The sequence below is a fragment of the Anabrus simplex genome, chromosome 6 (genome assembly GCF_040414725.1).
Source record: "Anabrus simplex isolate iqAnaSimp1 chromosome 6, ASM4041472v1, whole genome shotgun sequence".
NCBI classification, from domain to species: domain Eukaryota; kingdom Metazoa; phylum Arthropoda; class Insecta; order Orthoptera; family Tettigoniidae; genus Anabrus; species Anabrus simplex.
Window position 1 is genome coordinate 188,852,646 of NC_090270.1, and position 26,127 is coordinate 188,878,772.

Genomic DNA, 26,127 nt, shown 5'->3' on the forward strand with positions numbered 1-26,127 from the left:
TGCTCCTTTCTTCTTCCGTCAGCTCTTGAAAGAAAGGTCTGAGAATGAGGTCTATTTATCGATAAGCATTTATTGTTTCACGGAAAAATATAGGCCAAATAATTCTGCGGGCACTTATTGCACACCAAACTCCTATCTTTACATCATGAAGTGGATGGACATGCAGCTGGTGGGGATTTTCTGCACACCAGTAGCAATTGTTTTGACTATTTACATAGCCACTTAAGTGTAGCCATGCTTCATCACTATAAAATTTCTGGGTCAACATACCCATCGTGAACTGACTGAAGCAACCAGGTACAATACTGAACCCTAGTGAAATTGTCAGGTCCTCTTACAGTGGGCAGGGGTGGGTTTGTACAGTTTTGCTTTTAACAGTTTTGTTGCTTTGTGGCCAGAAGATAATGACACATTAGCTTGTACGGCGAGACACGTCAGGGATTTTGTTGAAGTTTTTTCCATGAGAGCTCCTATTTCGTCAAGCTTTTCCTCTGTTAAAATGGTTCATCTCCTGCGTGATTTCTTGTTAAGAATGGACCCGGTGGTGCGGAACTTCTTTACTAATTTACATACTGAACTCCTATGGGGAGGAAAGATGCCAAGAAATGTGCAAATGAATCTAAAGTGGCACTCTGTATAAGAAGAATGCTTCGCATAGCACAACGCAATGTATACCCGCTGTTCTACTGCAGACATCACTCGTTAAACACACGATTACTTTAATATTCCTATTTTTAAGCGAACATACTGAACACACTACCAATACCACATTAATTAAACTAAACCATTGCTGTGAAGCAGAGGTTATAGCTACCGTACTGCATTAGATCATCTTAGCCGGTCATGAAGCAATATATCTCTCGGCAAATGAGTCACCTGGCCGCGATATAACCTTCCGTGCCATGTTCCCCTGACACATGGAGGGAGCCAAAAAAAAAAAAAAAAGACCCTGTAACATTTAATGTGAAACACCATATTCATCACCACACAAACTGAAGCAGTTCATTTTCAACCTCTGTAAACATTCCACATTTCAGCAACTAGAATGCTTTTCTTGATTTGTTGATGTTTTCAAGAATATCTTTCCATTTTCACCAGCAGCATACATTACACTCTGTCACAAAGTTCTCGGCCTGTGGCACGATTACTGCATTTCTATGCAAACTGAATCAATAACATGGGTCAACATACCCATCGTGAACTGACTGAAGCAACCAGGTACAATACTGAACCCTAGTGAAATTGTCAGGTCCTCTTAAATATTGGGCAGGGGTGGGTTTGTCCAGTTTTGCTTTTAACAGTTTCGTTGCTTTGTGGCCAGAAGATAATGACACATTAGCTTGTACGGCAAGACACATCAGGGATTTTGTTGAAGTTTTTTCCATGAGAGCTCCTATTTCGTCAAGCTTTTCCTCTGTTAAAATGGTTCATCTCCTGCGTGATTTCTTGTTAAGAATGGACCCGGTGATGTAATACTTCCCCATAACTCATCTTTAAGGGAAGTCACAATGGAAAGCAAATTACGGTATCATTATATACTCGACTCGATCTTATACCTTACGTCTTGCACATAATGTAGGCATATAGCCTACTGATATACTGATATTGCAACCAGTTCAACAGTGTCACATTCCATCTACCTCATTAGGCCAGGGAATACCCTAGGATCTGGAATTACTTACCTGCTTTTCACCAAACAAGGGGAGAGAGCTGCTGCAACTATAATAAGGGGAGGATTATGGGAAAGACTTGGACCTTGAGCTGCGAGCAGGCACTCGTGCCACAGGGTGTACCTTGTCGTATTATCCGGATACACAAGGAAAAATCAATGTGAGATATTATTCTCTTTCAATTAAATTAAAAAAAAAAAAAAAAAGAAATAAAGGGTGCACGACATATGTGATGGCGAGATATATGTGAGTAAATATGAAATGAAGTTTTATTACACAAAACAGAACAGACAGGGGTCAAAAATTAGGAAATGGCAATAGCCATGCTTTACGAAATAATACTTTGATGGCAAAAGGAAAGGTACCATAGAGTCATCTACTGATTTAGCTGAAAATTTTGTGGGTATCAGGGAGTCCCAAAAAAAAAGTTTGTTTTATTTGTTGAAAAACATATTTCTGGAGTGAAATTAACCCCAAAGTAGCACATGTCATGCTGTTTCATACAGAATCTGTTATTAGATTAGAATGAAATCAACACTACAATATTTCATTTTCTAAACAATGGTTCATGGTTCCTGATTAATTTTATGGAAGTGAAGAATCATGTCTTATTTCTACAAAGTGCTATTTCTACACAGTGGATATATCTTAAAAAAGTATTTTATTACATACCTACTTTTAATTGAATGTAAATAAAATCTTATTTTAAGGCAGAAAACAAATGTTACTATACATTTTCAAATATACATATTTACTCCCCTCATTAAATCGTTTCTTACATGTGCGTCAAAAAATTCAGTACGAAATGAAGACATTTAAGTTATACAACTATTGACAGTATCAACTGAAGGGTTACTTTTCTTACGAAAGTGAGAATTAAAAGGAACTAAACAACTAACTGAACTATTAGATCAGTTCGAGTTGCTGTTTTAAAAGCAACTGTACTGATTGGTGATCAAAAGAACTGCCATGGTTAGAACTGTGAAAAATAACAGTCATCTACTGCACAGTCTGTGGAGAACGAACTAACTACAGCAGTTAGTTCCTTTAATACCAACATATGGAGTGTGGACTGCAGGAACTGCTGTCTAGTGCACTTGGGATGAATGAAACTTCAGGTTTCAAAGACCATCTTCATGCTGGTAATCTATATCTATAAAATCGAAAGTAAGTTTGTTCGTTCATGGTATACAAATCTACATGCCTCCACTGATCTGTACCAAAATTTCCACCAAGGCACTCATAAGCACTCAAACGGGTCGTAGAGGTAGTTACGTCACCAAATATTTAATAAAATATAATTGGTCATAATATGTGATACATGGTTAGGTTTTATATCTTGACACCATTTTGGATTCCAAAACTCTTAACAGATAGACTGGACAAACTTAAAATAACAAGGAATATCTGTGATACAATATAGCAATTTATTCTCTGGAAAATTAACCTCAAATCCATAAATGAGTACCATAGGACTGCTTACAGGTGGTGGATTTTGCTCTATGATACAACATAGCAATTTACTGCCTGGAATTAGTATAGAGTGATTGCTTTCAGATGTATTTCTGCTTCTTAATTCTAAAACGATGTGTTTCTTTATGATGTATTTTCTTGACTAAGAGCTAAAGTGTTTGTTAATAATAATGTTATTTCCTTTACATCCCACTAACTACTTTCATGGTTTTCGGAGACACTGAGGTGCTGGAATTTTGTCCTGCAGGAGTTCATTTACATGCCAGTAAATCTACCATCATGAGGCTGACGTAATTGAGTACCTTCAGTTCGTTGGTGCCGGGTGTATGGCATTTACTCCTAACTACTCGGAAGGGAAGAGAAACACGGTTATGCGCATCATATTTTTGTAATCTATATCATTTGTAAATGAATACATCAACCGACTGCTACCAGATTACCTTCAAAATTGAATTCTACATATACATAAGTACTTTCAACACAATCCTACAAGTATTTAAATATTACCTCTTGAAAATATCTTTACCACATCCGTACATTGAAGCAAATGTGAAGTCTGTTCTGAATCTTTCACTTCAACTCCATCAATGCTTTTGCAGTGGAAAAGATGTACAAGGTTAACAAATCAAATTTTTATCAAAAGTGGAAATTTAAAAAAATCCATTTACTGCAATTAGTTCGCAAAGTAAATTTGAAATTTCTACTATTCATCTTTGATGATGTAATATCTACAAATTAATTTAAATTTTTCACTTATTATTCAAATTTAAAGAAGCGTTGGCTCGACACTCCACAGGAGGATATGCATGTGGCAAAAGTCTCTTCTAAAGATGTACAAGACCGCATCAAGTGGAAAAGAAAGTGCACAACAGCAGACCCTGCAATTAAGCGGGATAAATGCTAAGACGAAGAAGATGACGATGACTTCTTATTTAAATTGTTGAACGGTTTCACCTCACGAGGTGGGATGAATCCGATCACTAACTTCTTTTGCATATACGAATGGATTCAATCTACCAATATGTGAAACCAATCACTATTTGAGTTTTTAAAAATGTGTTAAATATTTATAACAATGTATCAGTATTTTAGTTTTAAAAATATGTTAAGTACAGTATTTATAACAATGTATCAAATACATCTTAATTTGTAAAAACGGTACAATACACTCAACTGTAACAGCTGTGCAGTACAAAATTTCTGTATTATGACTCATTCCCAAACAAATCCACATTACATGAGCTCCAAGTGGTAAAATGATATACTGTCGACATTAAGGATGATTTATTCATTATAATAATCATTTATGGCAATAAATATGTATACCACACCTTCTAATCTCCACATTACCTAACCATGATGTGGAGGAGCATGAGGCAAATGAAAATAAAGAAGCAGAACAGAAGGAAAAAGAGAGGCAGAATTAAAATTTCCAACAAAAATTATTAAAATGCACACGAATTTGCAAGTACATAATCTTTGATAAAGCAGATAACTCTGTTATATCTTTTATGACATTTGAGAATGTATCCCCCATAGCTCACAGATACAACCTGTGTCAGGTTGCATATTTTATAGAGAGAGCTATGCATTGCCAGAGAATTCACAAAAGGTCAGAACTCTTCATTTCTAGAATTCACAAAAGGTCAGAACTCTTCATTTCTACCTCTCCAAGATCAGTTCATCATGGCCTCTTTACATTTTTCCTCTCTTTCTTCTAGTAGTAGTCTCGTCCAGCAAAACCTAGCTTGGCAGGCCAAATTTCAATCATAAGTCTTCAATCACGAATGTCTCTACAAAAAGGAGGGTTAGATATTTTGTTGGCAGCGTTGAGGATAATACATCTGAAAGGACATTTTTGAGAAAGGAAGTTGTTGGTGCTGACATTTACTTTGTCTTTCTGGAGAATGAACTTGCCCCTGAGGCAGAAAAAGGACAAATTGATTGGAAGGTTGTGTTAATATACTGATTTTCGAGTTTGTCCCGGAACCTTGTTATCGGATTCACCTTGCAAATTTACATTATAATAAGCTATGGATAGTGTCAAAATGGGGTTAACTATGGACATGAAAAGAAAAGTAGTAGTTAAGATGTTTGTATGAGAGTAGAACCTGACACTGTATGTCAAAAAAAATTTAATATTCAGTTTTAATGATAATATGGTAGATTTTGCAACAAAGAGTATGATGGCAAAGCCCAGTATGACTCTGGTACCCCTAGAATACGCTGTTCCCAAAATAAAGATTCTGATATGTTCAGTACACAGATTTGAGGCAACCCAACACTTGCTGAATCAAAAAGAAAATATGTTCTTTCTTTTTACTACATTTGCAAAACGTACGTCACTTCAATTTATGTGTCACTGAAATATAATATGAATTTTAGCAAGTTCGCCAACTTTTAAGAATGCATCTTGAAATATGTTTTTTTTTGACATTTCAGATTCTGTTTTAGTTCCACAGAAATATCAACTTAACAATTCTTCAAATGAAGTACTTTACCTGTTGGCAATAGAAGGTTATCCGACTAATGTCTTTACTTTATGAGTGTAACATAGATGAGACACATCAGCTGACAATGGCACTGTTGGTACTATGACAACTTACAATTACTGTAGACCAGTTCTTTTAAAAATTAAAACAGCAATCACAGCTAAGGGACTGTTGCTGCAATATCCCACCAACATTTCCTATTGTTAAAAAATAGGTAAATAATTGGATTCACACCACTTGATCAGATTCGCCCCATTTTACAGTATCGCTGACACTCAACTTATCTATAAAGGAATTGCTGACCCTCAACTTAACTCACCTCCCTTAGCGAATCGGCCTCATTCATCGTGGCCTCACTTACAGACGTACCATCTGCATCACTGTCCAGAAGCGCAACACCTGAATCAACAGGAGATGACAGTGATGATGTCATAGAGGATGTCATAGTAGACGATGTCATAGCAGATGACACTAAACCAGCCTGATCACCAAACTGTTGATATCCGGCTCCATCAAGGTAACAAACATCCTAAAGAAGAAATTATGCACATGACATTAAAATTAATAACTTTCCTCGTAATAACTGTATCCTTTCTATGACGGATAGCCTCTGCCGTCTCCCCTATCTGCGTGATGCTTTCAGAACTTTCAGGAAGCCCTTTCTTTTCTGCTGCACATTCTCCACCCAAGGACAGTTGACATTACCATCCATGTATGTACATGGCTTTGCACCGCTTGATACTTTGTCTTGTTTCACATGTGGTCACTGCAATGAAAGTGCCACAGCAGCCAAGAAAAACGATCTTAATTCCTGCCCGGGATGTTTTGTGCATTTTATAACGCCTGGGTGAGATAAGGATTATGTGCAGTGTTCTCACTTAAACTCCCCTGTAAGCATACTATTTACTGGTCACTGATCATTCATCGATATATAGTGTTATACTCTGTAGGCCTAAGAAACTATATCATTGTGAACCATGTGGATTGTAGGTAAATATTTTTACTGTTGTGAAATAATCTCCACCAAATAGAGTTATCTAAATAGGAGGACTTCTGTTTGACTTGTATGTGAGACTGTGGACACTTCATTTATGGGCTTTCTTACACTATTAACTTTTCATGTTGGGTTGCACTACACTAAAAGTCTCCCAAGTTACCTCTTAGAAAACTGCATCCTTTATAAGTGTCAACATTCAGTTTAATTCTTGATTCAGCTATTAAATTTGCTTTGTAATGTGTTAAAGATTTTTGTATTATATGTAAGTTTAAATTTTGGACTCCCCACTTTTGCCCCTTTTTGATTTAAAAAAAAAATCTGATCAAAATCTAATTTTACTAGTGAACAGTGATTACTTCAAGTCTGAGACATTTATAATGCACATGCCCCCTTTGCCTTTATACTTGCTTACTATATGCTCTCCATGCCATTCGCTCTTGACCTTTCCTTAATGAAAGCTGCTCTATTCTAGCCAGGTTTATTTCCTTATTTTTATATACTGTTGTAAGCCAGCCTTGTCATAGCCTAGCGAGTGAGTCAACTAGGAGCTCCCAGCCTGAGGGCATGGTGGGCCTCTCCCATATAGTTCTCTTCATCTGGTTTTACCGTGCACCTTCTGGAACATGAAAAGGGAATGTTTCATCGCTAGCCAAGCCCTGAATATCACTGAAATATAAATACAAGGCCACCGCGAATGAGGAGTAGCTGTTGCGTCGGAGTGTTAAGTGAATAGCTGGACTGGGATAGCTGTAGTGGTGCTGGCTACCACCAGTATCCCACCAGAGTCAGAGTATCGTCACATATAGAGCAGAGTAATCTGAGCACTGCCTTGGAGTAGAGAGTGAGTGTGTATTTTTTTCTGTCATTGAGGTGATGAGTATTGTAGTGCTGGCTAGTACTATTGAGTTGTTGCTGTTGTACGACTACTGTATTTGAATTGATTGTGTTTGACTGTGTGAATTACTGGACTTTCTCTGGAGTCGAACAAAGGAATAGTCATTATGTGCTGGGGGGGTTCAGCAGCTCTGGTACGTATCCGTCCACCTGTAGCTAGTGTGTGTGGTGACTGGATTTGCAAGGAAAACTGAAAGTAAGGTGAGCCTGTCAATAAGGATTATAGCCGTCTTTAGCAGATGAACTTTGCTCACGCCTGCAGGATTTACCTATTGATTGCTCTGCACATGTCCCCTGGGTGGTGCTAAACAAGCAATAGCGGCATTAGGTGAAATGAATGAATCAATCACAACATCAAGCACAACAGCAACAACTGGAAATAACGGTTCTTTTCAGAACCACCCGGTTATAGGCAGTGGACCTTCAGTCCATATTTTCCAACTAAATATTGAAGGAATAAGCCCGGCCAAAAGTGAATTTCTTCGAAAATAGCTAAACAACCTTGACAGTGATATTGTCAACATTCAGGAGATGCACACCAAAGATGAACAAGACCTTGATAGTAAAGGACGAATACTGGGGCATCTGTCCTAAGAAACTTCATCACTGTGAACTATGTGGATCGTAGGTAAATATTTTTACTGTTGTGACAATCTCCACCAAATGGAGTCATCTAAATAGGAGGACTTCTGTTTGACTTGTATGTGAGTCAAAGCCATCCATCAACAGTAGGAATTGCCACATATGCCAAATTCGGTTTGACTGGAGTACAAGTTGTTGAATCAAATGACAATGATCTCATCGTCTCTATAGGGATCTGCACTCAGATGGCCTTCACTTAAACCGCAGTGGTACGTATAAGTTAGGAAATTTGTTTGGAAGGGTAATAGGGAGGTACATTCAGGGAAACAGGGTGGCTTAGGGAGCGGTGATAAGGGAACAAGGAACTGGAAATCGAGTAGGGATGACATAAAATTGTTAGTGTTGAACTGTAGAAGTATTGTAAAGAAAAGAATAGAATTAAGTAATTTAATAGATATATATTCACCAGATATTGTAATAGGAGTTGAATCATGGCTGAGAAATGATATGATGCAAAAATTTTCTCACAGCACTGGAGTGTGTATCGTAGAGATAGGATAGGAATGGTAGGAGGGGGAGTATTCATTCTGGTGAAAGAAGAATTTGTAAGCTACGAAAAAGTTAAAGATGAGACACATGAAATTCTAGGTGTAAGGCTCATTTCTAAAGATAATAGGCAACTTGATATATTTAGTGTGTACAGACCGGGAAAGGGTAGCACTGACATGGATTTGGAATTATTTGATAGGATAGTCGGCTATGTGGGAAACGACATAGAAAAAAACGTGATTGTAGCGGGAAATCTGAATTTGCCAGATGTCAATTGGGAAGGAAATGCGAACGACAGGAAGCATGACCAACAAATGGCAAATAAGTTAATATGGGAAGGACAGCTGATTCAGAAAGTGATGGAACCAATCAGAGGGAAAAATATCCTGGATGTGGTGCTGATAAAACCAGATGAGCTCTATAGGGAAACTGAAGTTATAGATGGTATTAGTGATCATGAAGCTGTTTTTGTCGTAGTTAAAAATAAATGTGATAGAAAGGAAGGTCTTAAAAGTAGGACTGTTAGGCAGTACCATATGGCTGATAAAGCAGGCTCTGTATGAAGAATACCAAACAACAGATAACCATGAAGTAGGCTCACAGCTTCTACAGTTGGTAAATAAGAATAGGACAGTAAAATGCATGCGCTTGGCAAGATCGAGCATAAAGACTTACAGAGTCTTAAATCAACTTATTGGAAAACATTATTCTAAAAAACAGTACACTAGCTTGAGCCCGAATGCCACTGCAAATACAGTGGTTGATATCACCCAAATGAAGAGAGGTAAATGCCACACGAAAAACAGTGAAACGTAAGCTCACTGAGCTTAAACATGGGACACAGAAAAATGAGCTCCTGCCAGGGCCATTCTCCATTCAGGAAAGTGAAGTAGCTTTCAAGATGCTGAAAACTGGTAAGAATGCCGGTCCACATAATTTCTATGAAATATCGGTCCATATAGCGTCAGCTGGCTCACTTCCCTTTTTACTTACATCTTTCAGACTAACAACCTGCCAAAGCATTCAAACAGTCAAACGTGATCGCCCTTCTCAAACCTGATAAGTTGGAGCAGAGATCTGAAAACTATCGACCAAATGCACTTCTTAGGTGCATTTATAAACTCTTGGAACGAGTCCTCCTTACTAGGATAGCACCGCTCTCATCAAAGCTGTAACCCCACCAGAACAAGCTGGTTTCAGAAAAAAATCATAGATGCACTGATCAAGTGCCCTTACCACTTACATCAAGGCAGGCTTTCGAAAGAAGTTAAAATCAACATCTGTTTTTATCAACCTGACAAATGCATATGACACTGTATGGCAAAATGTATTTATTCCTGAAGTGCTAGAAGCAATTTCTTGTTAGGAAATTGCAAATCTAATTTCCAATCGATGCTTTGTGAAAGAGTTTGTAGTATTGTTAGGTGAATCTAAAATTCATAACAGAAAACTAAATAATGGTCTGCCTTCGGAATCTTTTGATACAAGTGTAATGGACTAGTATAACTTGGAAACAATTCTCTAACTCATGGGTAAATAATGTAGATATCGAGATTGATGGTTATTATTATTATTGTTACTATTATTATTATTATTATTATGACTTGTGAGGTGTGGCTATGAAGTTGTTTACAACTATTATTATTATTATTATTATTATTATTATTATTATTATTATTATTTACGTAGTTATGTATGGACTTTATTCGGTATAAATCATGATAGTATTATTTGTGAGGTTATGTCATGATACATCTGCTGTATGTACATTAATATGAGTTTATTTGATGTAAGAACATGTAATTAATAGTATACAATTTATTACCTGTAAATATGATGTATAAGTCCAGCATAATGTTGTGCAACACACGGTAATAGTCCAGAACACACATCTTGCCATTAGAATTGTGTAGATAATTCCTTTCATTGTAAATAGGCTATTGGAGAGACTTGAAATTACGAGAAAACATGCTGTGTCATATTCTACTAGAAGCCTGGCCAGGCAATGTATATAAAGAGGCAGTCTTGGAAGTGGAGTCGAGTTGTTTAACGAGACTTGTAGTGGAAATCATTAGACAAGTATGTGAACTCTGTCAGGTTGGTAGTTGGTTGACTTGCAAGTGTTGCAGTCATCTTCTTCTTCTTCTTAACAGTGTTTTGTTCAAGAGGGCAGTGTGTGAGTGTGTGTGTGTGTGTGTGTGTGTGTGTGTGTGTGTGTGTGTGTGTGTGTCACACACTCAATTGGCAGCATTTTGTGTGTGCATCTTTGTAGTTACAACACTTTGTTGGCCCCAGTTCTCTTCAGCCTCTACATTCATGACAAGCCACCAACCACAGCGTACGGCTCCATGGCTAAATGGTTAGCTTGCTGGCCTTTGGTCACAGGGGTCCCGGGTTCGATTCCCGGCGGGGGTCAGGAATTTTTACCATAAATGGTGAATTTTGTTGCCATGGGGGCGGGTGCATGTGTCGTCTTCATCATCATTTCATCCTCATCATGACGCACAGGTCACTTAAGGGCATCAATTCAAAAGACCTGCACCTGGCGAGCCAAACATGTCCTTGGACACTCCCGGCACTAAAAGCCATGTGCCATTTCATTTCATTACCAACCACAACTATCAAGTTCGTTTACACTGATTCTACAAGAGGTACACCTTCTCCATTCTGTTAAAATGCGCGCCTTCTATAAGGCCATCTGTGTCATGAAATTGGAACTAGTGTAATACAAGATACTTGGACTTTCAACCATTAGATGACTCCACCATCGGCCTGTGTCTCCCCTCTTGCGGGATTAAGGACAATTAATTCTTAAGGGAAAGTTAATTTTTACAGGTGGCAAACCTTAAGTCTGTGAAGATTGTTTTGTTCTTATGTCAAAGTTGTCAACACTTCTCATCCCACCCCCTCTATCTTCTGTACCTAGAAACCAATCAAATATTATCTGTATATTTTTTCTAGCCAATTAAAATTGGGGGTGTGTATAGGCAACCAGCCTATCTGTAAAGAGTTCTGGTAACTTCCCTTCAGAAATGCTATAAAAGCTGGGCACTTTGGAGCCGTATTGTCATCTTTATCGCTCCGGTATAGTGAGCGTGGCAAATTATTCGTAGGCAGGGGCTGCAGGGCGGCGTTCGGAAGGCCTAACAACTCTACATAATGGCAGGAATTTCTTAACATGCGATAGCTCCAGGCAGATAGTTTGAGGGGAGTGTTTCGAACTTCATTAATATTATGTAAAATCCTAATTTAAGGTTTTAAATGCAGATTTTCAGCAAGTCTGAGGACTCTTTCCAAATGTCTGCTGGGAAACGTAAATTAAGGGAACAAAGAGTGATCACCCTCTGTTGATTTCCATTCGACTTGGTATGGGATGACAAAAATTTTCTAGACCTCTAAATTCTTAACACTCTTTCAGCATTTAATATTGCCCATTTAATCACCCCTCTGTAGCGTAGGCTTAGCCTCTGCAACTTCGGGCCATAAGCCCATTTAGGGTTTTAAGAGTTTTTCCTAAAAGGAGTGCAAGTGTTTCACCTCCTAGCCTTTTATTAATGGCCGATCAACTTAAACCTTTTCTTTATAGATTAAGGCCATTTAGAATGGGCACTCACTGCCCCTGTTTATTTGATAATCGTTTATAGACGAGTGTGTAACAAACTGTTGAGCAGAAATGATGGTAAACACATTATCTGAAGTTTGTCAGGCATAATTTTGTAATAAACTTGTACCTCTGAGAGGCTGGATTATATTAACTTTTGGAGCTCAAACTTCTAGATGATGTAAGCGAGTGGAGCAAAAATGTTCTTATAAAAGAGTGTACTTGTTCAGAGCGATTATGTTCATCCCTTGTCTATTATCCTGTTGATAATTTTCGCTAGTTATTGTACCTGATTTTTGGACTTATAGTCCGCTGTTATAATCAGAGCTGACGGGCTCATTCGTTATTCTATTTAACTGTTAATTGTTCCATATCTTCTATCAATCACATTTTAAAATTAAAATAAAATAAAAAAGAACACAAGAAATACAATTTCAAAATTTAGTGCTTTAAGTTATGCTTTGGTAATTTCCTTGTCTGCCCATTCACCCCGGCCCCCTCTTACACCTCTCTGTTCCACGATATTTCCATAACACTGATGACATGGCACTGGTAGCTCAAGCAGAAATTTTGGGTTTTTTAAAAGATTTTTTCCTAAGAGGAGAGAAGGCTCTCTTTGGACACAATACAACATTCTGCAAGTCCTAGCGATTAATCCCAAGCATTTCTAAGACTGAGATTTCATGTTTCCATCTCTCCAACCACCTCGCAAACTATGAGTAACTGTCCTATTTAGTGATGAAAAACTAAGGTACAACCCCTTTCCTTAAACAAGACTCTGTGCTACAAAGACATCTCATCAAACTCATAAGATCACTACAAGAATAACATCCTGCATAAGCTTTGTGGCAGTTCCTGGGGAGCCTCGACTGATATGATTAACAAGTATCAGTATTGGCTACTCTGCAGCGGAATACTGTGCTCCAGTGTGGCTGTAAAGTGCACATGTACAGTACATAAAGTAAATAGCAAGCTGATTGATACCATGCGTTGCATAACTGTGTACCATGAAGTCAATGCCCCGCAAGTTACCCGCCCTCAATCATATCCCACCACCCCACCTTAGTAGAAAGGAAGCTCTGCTGAAAGAAGCAAAGAAGATCTGGCTATCTGCCTCATTATCAATACATCAGGAATTCTGTTATCCACCCCCACAACTACTTCAATCCGGGAGATTGGAAAAGTGTACTGGCCAGTAAACTCATGACAAATCATTTCAATCTAAATCAGTGTTGGCAGGATAAGTGGCCAAATGCAACATCTGGAACTAGTGCTCCTGAGTTAAATCCAACAAAGGAAATGAAGGGTTTCGACCTACCAAGAAAATAATGGTTGTCGCCTCAGCAGATTGAGAACTGGGCATGGTTGCTGCAAACACTCGTGTTATAAGTAGGCATGGATAGATTCTCCAACATGTGAATGCAAAGAAGAGGAGCAGACCATGGACCATGTATCTCATCCAGCGCTGCTCTCTACATTCCTATTCTGGAAGCTCCAGTGACCTGTTTCATCTTACAGAAAGTAATGCCGAGTCACTGCAAAACTTGGACTTGTAAATCTGATCAGTAGTTGTAATCACCATACAATTATTTCAGGTAATACCAATACCAATACCAATGAGCCGGACTACCTACTGTGTGAAGAGGACAGAACAGAGAGTAACAAGGCAGCAATTAGTGACTGTGGTTCTGAAATGAATTAGAGTGAGAAAAGAGACTATTTTATTCATAACAATGTGCTTCATGGTATGTCCTTTTTAAAAATCATATTAGGTAAATTTAAGATTTTATTAGTGACCCTTAAGATTCAATAATATTGTGAATTTTCAATTAGTCTTTCAAATCAGCCTACCTCTCAACATAATGTTTTTTGTGATAGCAGTTATATTTTGAACGGGTATTCCACCATGAAATAGGTCATTTTTCTAGTTTACGAAATCTCCTGTTTTTTTTAATATACACATCCATTTTTTAAACTTAAAAACTCCTATATGTTTAGCACTACTGATTCCTTTAAAATTATTTATCTGTTGACATATTATTTGGTTAATATATGGTTACCGGGCGAGTTGCCCAAGCGTTTAGGGGCACGCAGCTGTGAGCTTGCATCCAGGAGATGGTGGGTTCGAATCCCACTGTCGGCAGCCCTGAAGATGGTTTTCCGTGGTTTCCCATTTTCACACCAGGCAAATGCTGGGGCTGTACTTTAAGGCCACGGCCACTTCCTTCCAACTCCTAGGCCTTTCCTATCCCATCGTCTCCATAAGACCTATCTGCGTCGGTGTGATGTAAAGCGACTAGCAAAAAATATATAGTTAAAGCTGGCCCCGTGGTGTAGGGGTAGCGAGCCTGACTCTTACCCGGAGGCTCTGGGGTTGATTCCTGGCCAGGTCAGGGATTTTTACCTGGACATGAGGGCTGGTTCGAGGTCCACTCAGCCTACATGATTAGAATTGAGGAGCTATTGACGGTGAGATAGCGGCCCTGGTCTCAAAAGCCAAGAATAATGATCGAGAGGATTGGTCATGCTGACCACACAACACCTCGCAAACTGCAGGACTTCAGCCTGAGCAGCGGTCGCTTGGTAGGCCAAGGCTCTTCAAGGGCTGTAGTGCCATGGGGTTTAGTTTAGTTTTTTAATATATGGTTAGAAATACCTTCGTTGAATGTCTTTCTCAAGCAAACTCCTCTTTCTTTCCCTTTTTTTAGTCTCATCACTTCATTCCCCCTGTAGGTGAGGTGGTAGAATAATACCCACGGTATCCCCTGCCTGTCGTAAGAGGCCCCAGGGGCTCTCAACTTGGGAGTGTGGGTTGGTGATTACAGGGCCCTTAGCTGAGACCTGGCATTGTTTCCACTTGTGCCAGGCTCCTCACTTTCATCTTTCCTAACCAACATCCCTTTGTCAACTCTTGTTCTTTTCCGACCCCAACAGTATTAGAGCATTTGAGGCCTAGGGAGTCTTATTTTCACACTCTTCGTGGCCCCTGTCTTTGGCCAATATCTTCATTTTTTTAAGTATCAGATTCCTCCCATTGTTTCTTTCTGATCAGTGTCATACCATGTAGAGGATGGTTGCTTGGTTGTGCTTCCTCTTAAAACAATAATCAACATTACCACCTTTCATCACATCATTTCTTGACTACGTTTTTCTACGGATAACGCATGCTGATGTTTTCGAGTGTCTATGTATAATATTGCTTCATCTTTTGAGGGTAGTTAAATTAGATTCCCCTTGACTTAACCTAATGACAGTCACCGCTGTAAGTGGCTCTGTGGTTATGACAATATATTGCGTATCAAACTTCTGGGTATTAATCATATCTTTGTTTCTCCAAGTCTTTGAGCAATGATTCATACATGTGTGGTATCTGCCATCTATTGGCTACTTTAATAAAGCTTGAAATTGTACATATCCAAATGGGAAGTGCTATAAACTCACTTTATGTATGTGAATGTCTAACACTTTTGGAAATCAACTGCTAGCTGACGAACGTGGCTGCTCACAGTTGTGCCGAAGCAGTACTAGATTGGGAGAAAGTGTTCAAAATTTTGATAAATGATGGAAATGAAAGTTCTGAATTTATCCATACAGACAAAATTGAATGACTTTCTTCCTGAAAATATTGTAATTGGATGTGAAGGAATAAGTGATAATGACAAAAAAATTACAACCACCATCTGCAAAGAGGCGAAAAACTTGTACTGTACGCGGTTCAGAAAATAATTATCCAGGAATTCCTTCCTGAATCTAATCACAAAAATGGACTGATGTAACTGTGAAAGGAATGGCGTTCATTTTTAGGAATTATTATACTAAAATAATAGGTTCTGTAAACAACATACCATAGAAGAAAAACAATACTGATCTACTCATCCACACTCCTATATTTTCACACCTCATGGTTTGTAATCACTATGCAGCTATTCTACAGGTCTTTTATTTCAATGATAACAGTTCCAAACATCAAGAAGGCAAACTCAACAAAATCAGCCTAACAAGTGAACCAGGAGGACCATTTACCAGAGCCATTTACCATACTGGGCCCAGCACCATATTTTGAGGAATACCCCACAAAAACCATTATTAACCATGAACATTCCATGGTTTTTCACTTTTTTAATGTATAGTTAGGCCATTTAAAAATATTATGTACTATGTGCCTGTACAGTAATATAAAATGCAGTTTATTTAAGAGTGTGCAAAAAAATAAATTGATTTTCAAAGGGTTAATATTAATGTTCATTGATTCTCAGCTATATTACTTGGGCCCACTGCTTCAATTAGTCTCTGCTTCCTATTCTGAACATGATTCACCAATTTTTTAAATTTCGTGTGGCTGTTTCTAGCTGGGTGCAGCCCTTGTAAAGCAGATCCTCCGATGAATATGGGCGGCATCAGCCATGTGTAGGTAACTGCGTGTTATTGTGGTGGAGGATAGTGCTGTGTGTTGTAAGTTGCAGGGATGTTAGGGACAGCACAAAGACCCTGTCCCCGAGTTACGAGAATTGACCATTTAAGGTTAAAATCTCCTACCTGGCCGGGAATTGAACCCGAGACCCTCTGGACCAAAGGCCAGAACGCTAACCATTTAGCCACAGAGCCAGACATTCACCAAAAATGATGTTTAGTTATATTGAGAATTACGTAAACGCTCTATGATCTGCTACGAAATCCAACCTGTATCAGGCAGCAGAAAGAAAGAGTATCACATCCGTGCAAATAAAGGAAGACAGCAGAGGCTAGTCGTCACACTTCTAAAGCACAAAATATAAAAGTACAATTATCGTAGGTTGAACACAGAGGAGAAATTCACTAAATACACAAAATAGATACAAAGCTTTGGAAGAACAGACAGTAATTTAAACAGTCCTATCTTCTCCTACTTAAGACATAATTTTCATCATTAAAATAAAGATCATGCTACAAGGAGGAATTGAAATGCAACAAACGTCTTCAAGTTAATGTTGATTTTTTAGCAAAAGTGTCAGCAATATCCATTAACATGTCTGACACAGTTGAAAAATATATGCATACTTTTTAAATATATTTGCAGCGAAAAGATGGGTTGCCAGTATTATTTTTGCGTCAATGTTGCTACGGTGTTGCTAACACATAAAAATCTGGAACCTGGTATTTTTCCACCCACTCTATTGGCAAATCTGTTTCTGCCAAAAGTGAGAAGCATGCCACATACATATTACATTATTTGGGTGTTGTCAGTTTAAGTAGTATCAAGCCTTTATAAAGCAGCGGATTAGTGGTATCTCAAATAACATTACTTTAAATTATTTCAAATAACATTATTTTAAATTAAGATACAAACATAGGCATCCATTATATACAAATTTCAACAGGGACACTGGCTATCAATAAAGTAATATCTGGTTGCCAGCCATTAAGGATTTACGTAGGTAGTTCCCTTCTCTGTACTATCACTATTGTTATTTCATCTCGGTGTTTTCTAAACTCGTACGTTCCTCACTGCTAGATGTTTCATTCCAGGCTTGTGTCAATGTCATATGTTACGTACACATGTTATGTGACCCTCTTAGACTGATTCTGATGGTTCTGTCAGCTTCTACTTCGAACGCTATCTCTGTACCGCATCCAGGGAGCCACCTGGTGATGAATGAACGTACCATTTCCACTTCTGTTATAATGTTTAAATTCAAAGCTCATTGTTTAAGAAGCCTTCCTTATGGACAGTCAAGATTTCCTTCTGATGATGCAGAGTTCTCTGCAAAATGTAAAGAATTTCACCTTACTTTCTTGACACGGCATAAGCCCAAAAGCCTACATCACATCTACACATACGGGCCGTGAAAGCATCAATGGCAACATTAAAAAACTCTATGGGGAGGATACTTTTAAGAAAGCTTCAATATTCAGCAAATTAAAGAGAATGAAGTCTATTCTTCTTTCTTCTTTATGCTTTCTGCTGAGATGCAGGGACCATAACATCATTCCCAACTGTGTGAAGCTGAAGCACACGTTAAATACTCTGAAGGCCAGGAGAATATATCAACTCATTAGCAAGGCTCAAGTGATAGAGAGAGTGGATTACACTCGTAAGGAATCTGACTCAGTCTCCCGAGATTTGTTTCGTTTACACCTGCTGTTAAGCAACACTCTCTCGCAGGAATTGTGGTTGATCGCATTACTGCTATACAGGCTGAACAAAAATTCAACCAGGTGTCATTCATACATAAATCTAACTTCCTCCGACTAGCTCAGAAACAGGCGGTCTCTCGCACAAACCCAGATGCTAGTAAAACTGTCGTCAATCTTTCCAAGAAATCCTTGGACGAGAACCAAACGGCAGTTCTAGCTAGAGGTCTTAATTTCGCTGTCGCTCCCTCTAAAATTCCCACTGAGGAGTTAATTACTTCTGTTGACGCAGCCATCCACAAACTACCTACAGATGAGGCTGAGGAGTTAAGACAGAAATGTGTGAGACTCATAAGGTCCGCTGTTGTACCCGCGCCCTATTTAGCAAGAGGCGAGAGGAGAGCTCTGAAGGAACTTAGAGATGATTCTGAACTGACCATTCTCTCAGCTGATAATGGTAATGCGACAGTGGTTATGGACACTGACGAGTATAAGAATAAGATCTCAGCTATAATGTCAGATCCTGATTACAGACTGTGCTCACGTGACTCCACCACTTGTGTGTCCAACGCCACCGTGAAGTTCTTAAGGCAATCTTCAATTTCAAAAGAGGAGGCTAAACATATGTCCCCAGGGGATACAGTGCCACTAAGATTATATGGACTGCCTAAGATCCATAAAAAAGATGTTCTCCTTAGACTTATTGTTAGTGCAATAGGTTCTCCTACGTATGCTCAGGCTAAATATCTAAGCAAATTGCTTCACCCACACATAGGATGTACTAAATCATACATCAGGGACTCTTGGTATTTTGTCAACAAGCTGTCAACCGTAACCCTTCAATCTAATGCACTTTTGGTGAGTTTCGATGTGGAATCCTTGTTCACTAAAGTGCTGATTGATTTGGTCACGTCTCTCATTGAACACCTGTTCCCCGAGGATATTACTAAGCTATTTTACCAATGCATGACTTCCAGCTATTTCTTGTGGGGTGGCAGTTTTTACGAACAGACAGACGAAGTGGCTATGGGAAGTCCACTTTCGCCCGTAGTGGCTAATTTCTTTATGGAGCATTTTGAGGAGAGGCTACTTGCTTCGGCACCCGTCAAACCTATGATATGGTGGAGGTATGTTGATGATGCATTTGTGGTCTGGACAGAAGGACCTGAGAAACTTCATCTATTTCTAAACCACCTAAGTCAGCAACATCCTTCAGTTAATGAATATTGAATTTTCACGACCGCATTGTAAACCTTCAATTAAATTCATTACGGAGATGGAGTTGGACGGATGCCTTCCTTTCTTGGATGTTCTAGTAAGAAAGAAACCGGACGGCTCCTTAGGACTACCGTCTATCATAAGCCTACCCACACAAATCGCTATCTTCATGCAGATTCTCACCACCATCCAGCACAAAAACAAGGCATTCTCACGACACTCGCCAAGAGGGCGAGATGAATTTGTGAGCCATCAAATATCCAGGTGGAGATGGTCACGCTCAAAGTCACGTTCGAGGGTAATGGTTACAGCGATTTGCAGATTCATGGAGCCCTGCATCCCAGAGAAACGACCAAGCAAAGCTCACAGAAGGAAGAAGTGAAGGGAACTTCCTACTTGCCTTACATTCACAACACCACAGATCGAATTGCCAAGGTCCTCCGCAAACACAATATAAAAACCGTGCTTGGCACTGCTACAAAAATTGCTCATAGTCTGGGTAAAACCAAGGGCAAATTATCCCCACTTTTACATCCTGGGGTTTACAAAATTCCCTGTACTTGCGGTAAGGTATACATCGGCCAAATGTGTCAGTCCGTTGGTACCCGTATCGAGGAATATGAATGTAATATTCGTCTCAACCAGCCAGACAAATCAGCAATAACGTGGGGTCATGACCCTCAGACTGATTCAAATGGTTCCGTCAGCTTCCGCTTCGAAAACTAGCGCTGTACTGTGTCTGGGGAGCCATCTGGTGATGAACGTACCATTTCCACTTCTATTATAATGTCTAAATTGAAAGCTAATTGTTTAAGAAGCCTTTTTCGTGGACAATCGAGATTTTCTTCTTCTGATGACGCAGAGGACAGTTCTCTGCGAAACGTAAAGAATTTCACCTTATTTTCTTGACATGGCATAAGCCAAAATGCCTATATCATGTCTATACTATAAAGCAATTTCTGCTTCAAAAAAAGGAAAACAATTTTTTTTTATATCTATACTGTTCAAACACTGTGCTGGTCTACATGTCCTTTCGCTCTGTTATTGCTTGACAAATAAGTGGGATTCTTCTGGTTAGGTTTTCCAACATCTCTGTGGTCATACTTCACCACTTGTCAAAAAGGCATTGCAAGAGATCTTCACAACCGTTGACAGAAGATTGCTCTTGCCTTATCCTCGAGTTCATCACGCAACAAGTCAATGGTGGTAAATCAGGTGACTGAGTTGGTCTGGTCATTAATTGTAGAACTCCTGAAGATTGTTTATTTCTTACCCACTTCTTTCACAGCTTTGACGTGTGTTTCAGGCCGTCGTCCAGATGCAGAACAAACCCTCTTCCGAGAAGGTGGGTTCCAGATGGTACCGTATTGCTCAATAGAATGCAAAGGTACTGCTCCTTCAAGATACCTTCCACTCTTACCAAGTCTCCCACCCTTTGTTACCAAAACAACCCCAAATAATAATGCTACACCTCCATGCTTCATAGCTGGTGTTAGGCAGCCTTCTAGCATTCTTACTCCTGGAGATGGTGGACATACTGAAAATTATTTGTCCGAAACTCCTCAAATTTTGACTTACCAGTGCATAGCACATGTTTCCAATGACCAATGGTCCAATTTTTGTCTCAAATTTATCTCTGCACATTGTCCTTTTTTTTTTTTTTTTTTTTTTTTGCGTCGCACCAACACAGATAGGTCTTATGGCGACGATGGGATAGGAAAGGCCTAGGAATGGGAAGGAAGTGGCCGTGGCCTTGATTAAGGTACAGCCCCAGCATTTGTCTGATGTGAAAATGGGAATCCACGGAAAACCATCTTCAGGGCAGCCGACAGTGGGGTTCGAACCCACTATCTCCCGATTACTGGATACTGGCTACACAAGTGATTGCAGCTATCGAGCTCGGTGCACATTGTTTGGCCCACTGAAGTCTCAGATTGAACAGCAATGGGAAGAGAATGTTTGAGTTCTGCATAATGAAATGCAAATAGGGAATTCTTTCTTCCCTCAAACACATCCACCAAATTACCTTCGAGGCAATAAGCAGAAATGTACGAAGTACAATAGACACAAAGAATACCCACTATGATGTAATGGATGTGAGGGTATTCTGCAGTGCAGAACTCAACACTGAACATTGTTTATTGGTAATGGAAACCCGGTTCAGATATATACAAGAATCAACAAAAATGAAATTGTCAAAGTGTCTTAGAGGATATCTCCAAGCGACGGGAGTATGACAATAAGTTGAGCGAAAAACTCACACAGAAGGAGCAAAATCACACAGGTATGTGGAACGTGGAAGACAAATGGAAGGTGATGAAAGAGACAATTAACCAGGTAGCTACAGAGGAGTGTGGGATCAGCAGAGTCAAAGGAAATAAGAGACAGACAAGATGGTGGAGCGAAACAGTAAAGGAAATGGTTGCAACCACAAAGAAAGCATGGAAAAAATAATTATATGAAATCTGAAAGTGAGGAAGACAAAGGATCATATATACAACTAAGAAATGCAGCAGGGAGAGCAGTCAAGGAAGCTAAAAAGGAATCCTGTGAACAGTTCAGAAGGAAAGTAGAAGAAAGTTATACAGAAAATCAAAGACAGTTCTGGCATGTGGTGAAAAGCTTGATGGGAAAAAGGGGAAAGAATATCAGAAACATTAAGAATAAAAATAACAGGCTGAAATCCAACATAAATGACATCCTGGAAGTGTGGAGCGAATATTACTCAGAAACCTTCAAGGAAAGCAATAGAATGGCAGGCATGACACCAATGGAAGAGGATAACAATGGAGAGAGGGTTGTATTAGTTTGAAGGAAGTGCACGAGGCAATCAAAACTGGTAAAGCAGCAGGCTGGGATAATATTCACCCGCAGTTTGTGAAATTTGGAGGAAGAGAACTAGAGAAATGGATCTGGGGTCTCTTCAAGTTGGTTTGGGACTCTGAGAAAATACCAAAAGATTGGGAGCGGAACATCATAGTTCCCATTTACAAGAAGGGAAGCTCAACTGACTGTCATAATTACAGAGCGATTTGCTTAGCATCAGTTCTCCAGAAGTTATATTCAACTATAATAGAGAAGAGACTTGGAGAACAAGTGAAGGAAGAACTGGAAGAAGAACGGGCTGGATTTAGACCCCATCGGCACACACAAGATTGGATCTTCTGTTTGAGAAATGCAGCAGAAAAGATCCTAAATCGGGAAGGAGAACTATTTGCAGCATTTATCGATTTGAAGTCGGCATTTGACAGAGTACTGAGAGAAAAGATATGGATGACTTTACAGAAGGCAAATATAACCCCCAAACTGACTAGGGTGATTAAAAGTATATACAGGAGGGTTATAGGTATAGTGAGCATAAATGGTCAAACCTCAAAGGAATTTACTATGGAAAGAGGTGTCAAGCAAGGTGACGGGCTTAGTCCCCTACTCTATATAATATTCATGGATCAAGTTATTAAACAATGTAAGAGGGGAACAAGTAAATGCAAAGTTGGAAATTTCAAGAGGAGACTAGTGTGGATACAGGCACTAGTATACGCAGATGATATCGCACTTTTGGCAACAGATAGAAATAAATTACAGAAGGCAGTGATGGAATGGGGGTGCACACTCCAAGACAGAGGGATGGAAGTTATGTTAGTAAAACTAAAGTTATGCATCTTACTAGGAAAGAATAAAAAGACCTTAACATCGAGTGGCAGAATGAGATTTTAGAACAGGTTCAGCAGTTTGAATATTTAGGCAGCATCATAACAGCAGATGGGGAAGTGGATTCTGAAATAAATCACAGAATCCATGAAGTTAACAATCCATATTATGATATTAATAATACCATCATAGGAAAGAGAGAACTTACCAGAAGAACAAAATGAGAATATACAAATCAGTATATCTTCCAGTGCTGACGTATGGATCTGAAAGCTGGACACTCCAGAGTAACTTAGAGAGCAGACTCACTGCCACAGAAATGAAGTATTTGTGTAAAACAGTTGGAAGGACAAGGAGAGATATGGTTAGAAATACTAGGACAAGGGAAGAGTGTCTTAACCAAGAACCACTGATCAGATTAATTGAAAAGAAGGAACTTGGATGGTTGGGGCACCTAGTGAGGATGGAAGAGGAAAGGAAAACTAAACAAATATTTCAAGCAAGACCAGAGGGAAAAAGAGGGAGGGGACGACCGAGGCTGGAGTATGGACACCTACGTCTTTGACTTGGCACGAAAGAGGGGAAAGACTCCAGAAGAAGTGAGAAGACTGGCACTGGATCGGACTTCATATGGGAAGTGGCTGAAGGACCCGACGCCTGCGAGGGCATAAAGGGAAAAGAGAAAGAAGAAGAAGCCTGGCAAAACCATTAATGCACAACGCTATCGCTAACAAATGATTAATTTAAATCATGCAATGATCGAAAGACAACCTGAATGGGCCAGAAGACGTGGCAAAGTGATTTTGTTTCATGACAATGTGTAGTCTCACACAGCAAAGCCTGTGAAAGACGTCTTGAAATCCCTTGGATGGGACATCCTTCCACACCCGCAGTATTCCCCCGACCTGGCGTCATTTATCACTTTTTCACATCAATGGGGCAAGCGCTTCAGCAAATTTTGAGGAAGTTGGAAAATGGCTCGACGAAAAGTTTGCCACAAAAGACTAACAGTTTGTCTGGCATGGTATTCATAACTTACCCGAAAGATGGGCAAAGTGTGTAGAAGCCGACGGCCAATATTTTGAATAAACAAAAAATGAACTTCCCTTGAAAATTACACGTTTTCTTTACCACAAAAGCTAGCAAAAACTTATGCATACACCTGGTAAGCATGTTAAGTCTTTTCATGCAGGCGACCTTCAACCAATGAATGTGGGGCTGCCACATTAGTCTCTCACCAAAAAAGAAACCCAGAACATGCAGGTGTCCTGGTAGGACACCACTTTGCAAGTGGAGTTCTGATGTTAACAGAAGTATATAACTGAAACTTTTGCCACCGAAAATCAGAAACAATGTTGTAGGGGCCAATTGTTGCCTCAGTTAATAGCTTGCTACAGCTGTCTCTCAGCAACTGTGATCCTTTTGGAACTGAAATGTAGAGCTAAATCGTCTACTTACGGCAATAGGACTGTGGACCCAGCAGTGGCAACTATGCTGTTGATGGTGTTTGCGAACACAGATCCTTGTGGGACTAAATTTTCTTGAACATAACATTAAGAGTATACCCTCACTACTAAGTTGGGACAGACAGAAGGATATGAAGTTCTCAACAAACGTTGGGAAATTTTCTTTGGAATCCCCAGTGGCATAAGTTGGCAATAATCCCAGGTAGTAACTCAAGTATTTTCCGGGTCGAAGAACACAGGGATCAAGTGCTCCTTCCAAAGTAAGGACTCCTGAATGGCACTCTCCAGTCTAACCAGGTGATCGATGGCAGGCCAATGAGAGCGAAAATCACACTGGTAGTTAGTCAGGAGACATCCCTCTTCCAAGGCCCACAATACTGTACGTCGTTGGTTCACCTTCCATTCAAATAGGTTACAGAGGCCATTTGTAAGGCATATTGGCGACTTGGGAAATGGTATCACAATTTCCTCATGCCACTGCGAGTGAAACTCTTCCTCTCTATATTCTGTTGAATAGGGTGAGGATATTACTGACAGATCGATCACTGAAACGCTTGAGCATTTTGGGATTTTGTCCAGCCAAGGAGCCATCTGCTTGCACAGTGCAAGTACACTCTGCATTTTCCATGCCATAAAAGGATGTTATAGGAACACGAAGCACTGGAAGTGAAAGAGAGGGTGGTGATCCTCTGTCTCGTGTTTAACGCAGGGTCATATCTCCCAAAGATGGGACATATCTATAAAATGTGATGCAATGTGATCTGCAATGACGCAAGGAGTCGGAACTATATCTCCATTAATGGAGGGTCCGAGTACTAAAGGAACATTCTTTACTCCGACGATACAGCAGTTTTTTTTTTTTTTTTGGTCCACATTTGTGATGACTGAGTATGTGCCATCATGTAAGAGATACACTTTTTGCAGGTAGCTCCCATACTCTCTTGAATCAAAGAACAAGCTTTGATATGTAGGAGCTTGAATGTTATATGAATGGCCAATGGAGGATACCAATAATTAAAGCCTGCCAATGATTGCAAATGGCTGTTGCAATTTCATCAGTCCACCATGGGACCTATTTCAAGTGAGGGGTACCAGACAATGAGGGTATGTTGTAATAATCGTGGTCGCCACGACATTTCCATAATTTGATTGCCCACCCAAATTAATTGTATATATACTGTATATGTATCATGTATCATATGTAATTTTATTCATTATTAACGTCCATCATCATCATTTATGTAATTGTACGTAAGAACGAGATATAATTTTTAATTGTAATATATTAGAATATTCCATGGTAATGTCAAAACAGGTCTTGCGTTAACAGGCTACTTGGTGTTTCGCAATAGTCCAGGAAGGTTAATTTTGGATGGTTCTTGGAAACGTACGCAACAGCAAGAGGAAGCTACCTAATTTTGTT

The 26,127-nt window shown here is 39.3% G+C and overlaps 1 protein-coding gene across 4 annotated transcripts in view; it reads right to left on the minus strand.

Annotated features, from left to right (window-relative positions):
- prd1 (pruning defect 1) overlaps positions 1-26,127 on the minus strand; it is a 256,253-nt gene that overhangs the window by 195,366 nt on the left and 34,760 nt on the right. For 3 of the 4 annotated variants that reach the window (XM_067150112.2, XM_067150109.2, XM_067150111.2), the window contains one exon: positions 5,955-6,164. The exons of the other annotated variant lie outside the window; for it this stretch is intronic. In XM_067150112.2, the coding sequence (XP_067006213.2) occupies positions 5,955-6,095 (141 nt within the window). In that variant the 5' untranslated portion in view covers positions 6,096-6,164. The remainder of the gene's footprint in view (positions 1-5,954; positions 6,165-26,127) is intronic. 4 annotated transcript variants of the gene reach the window in all.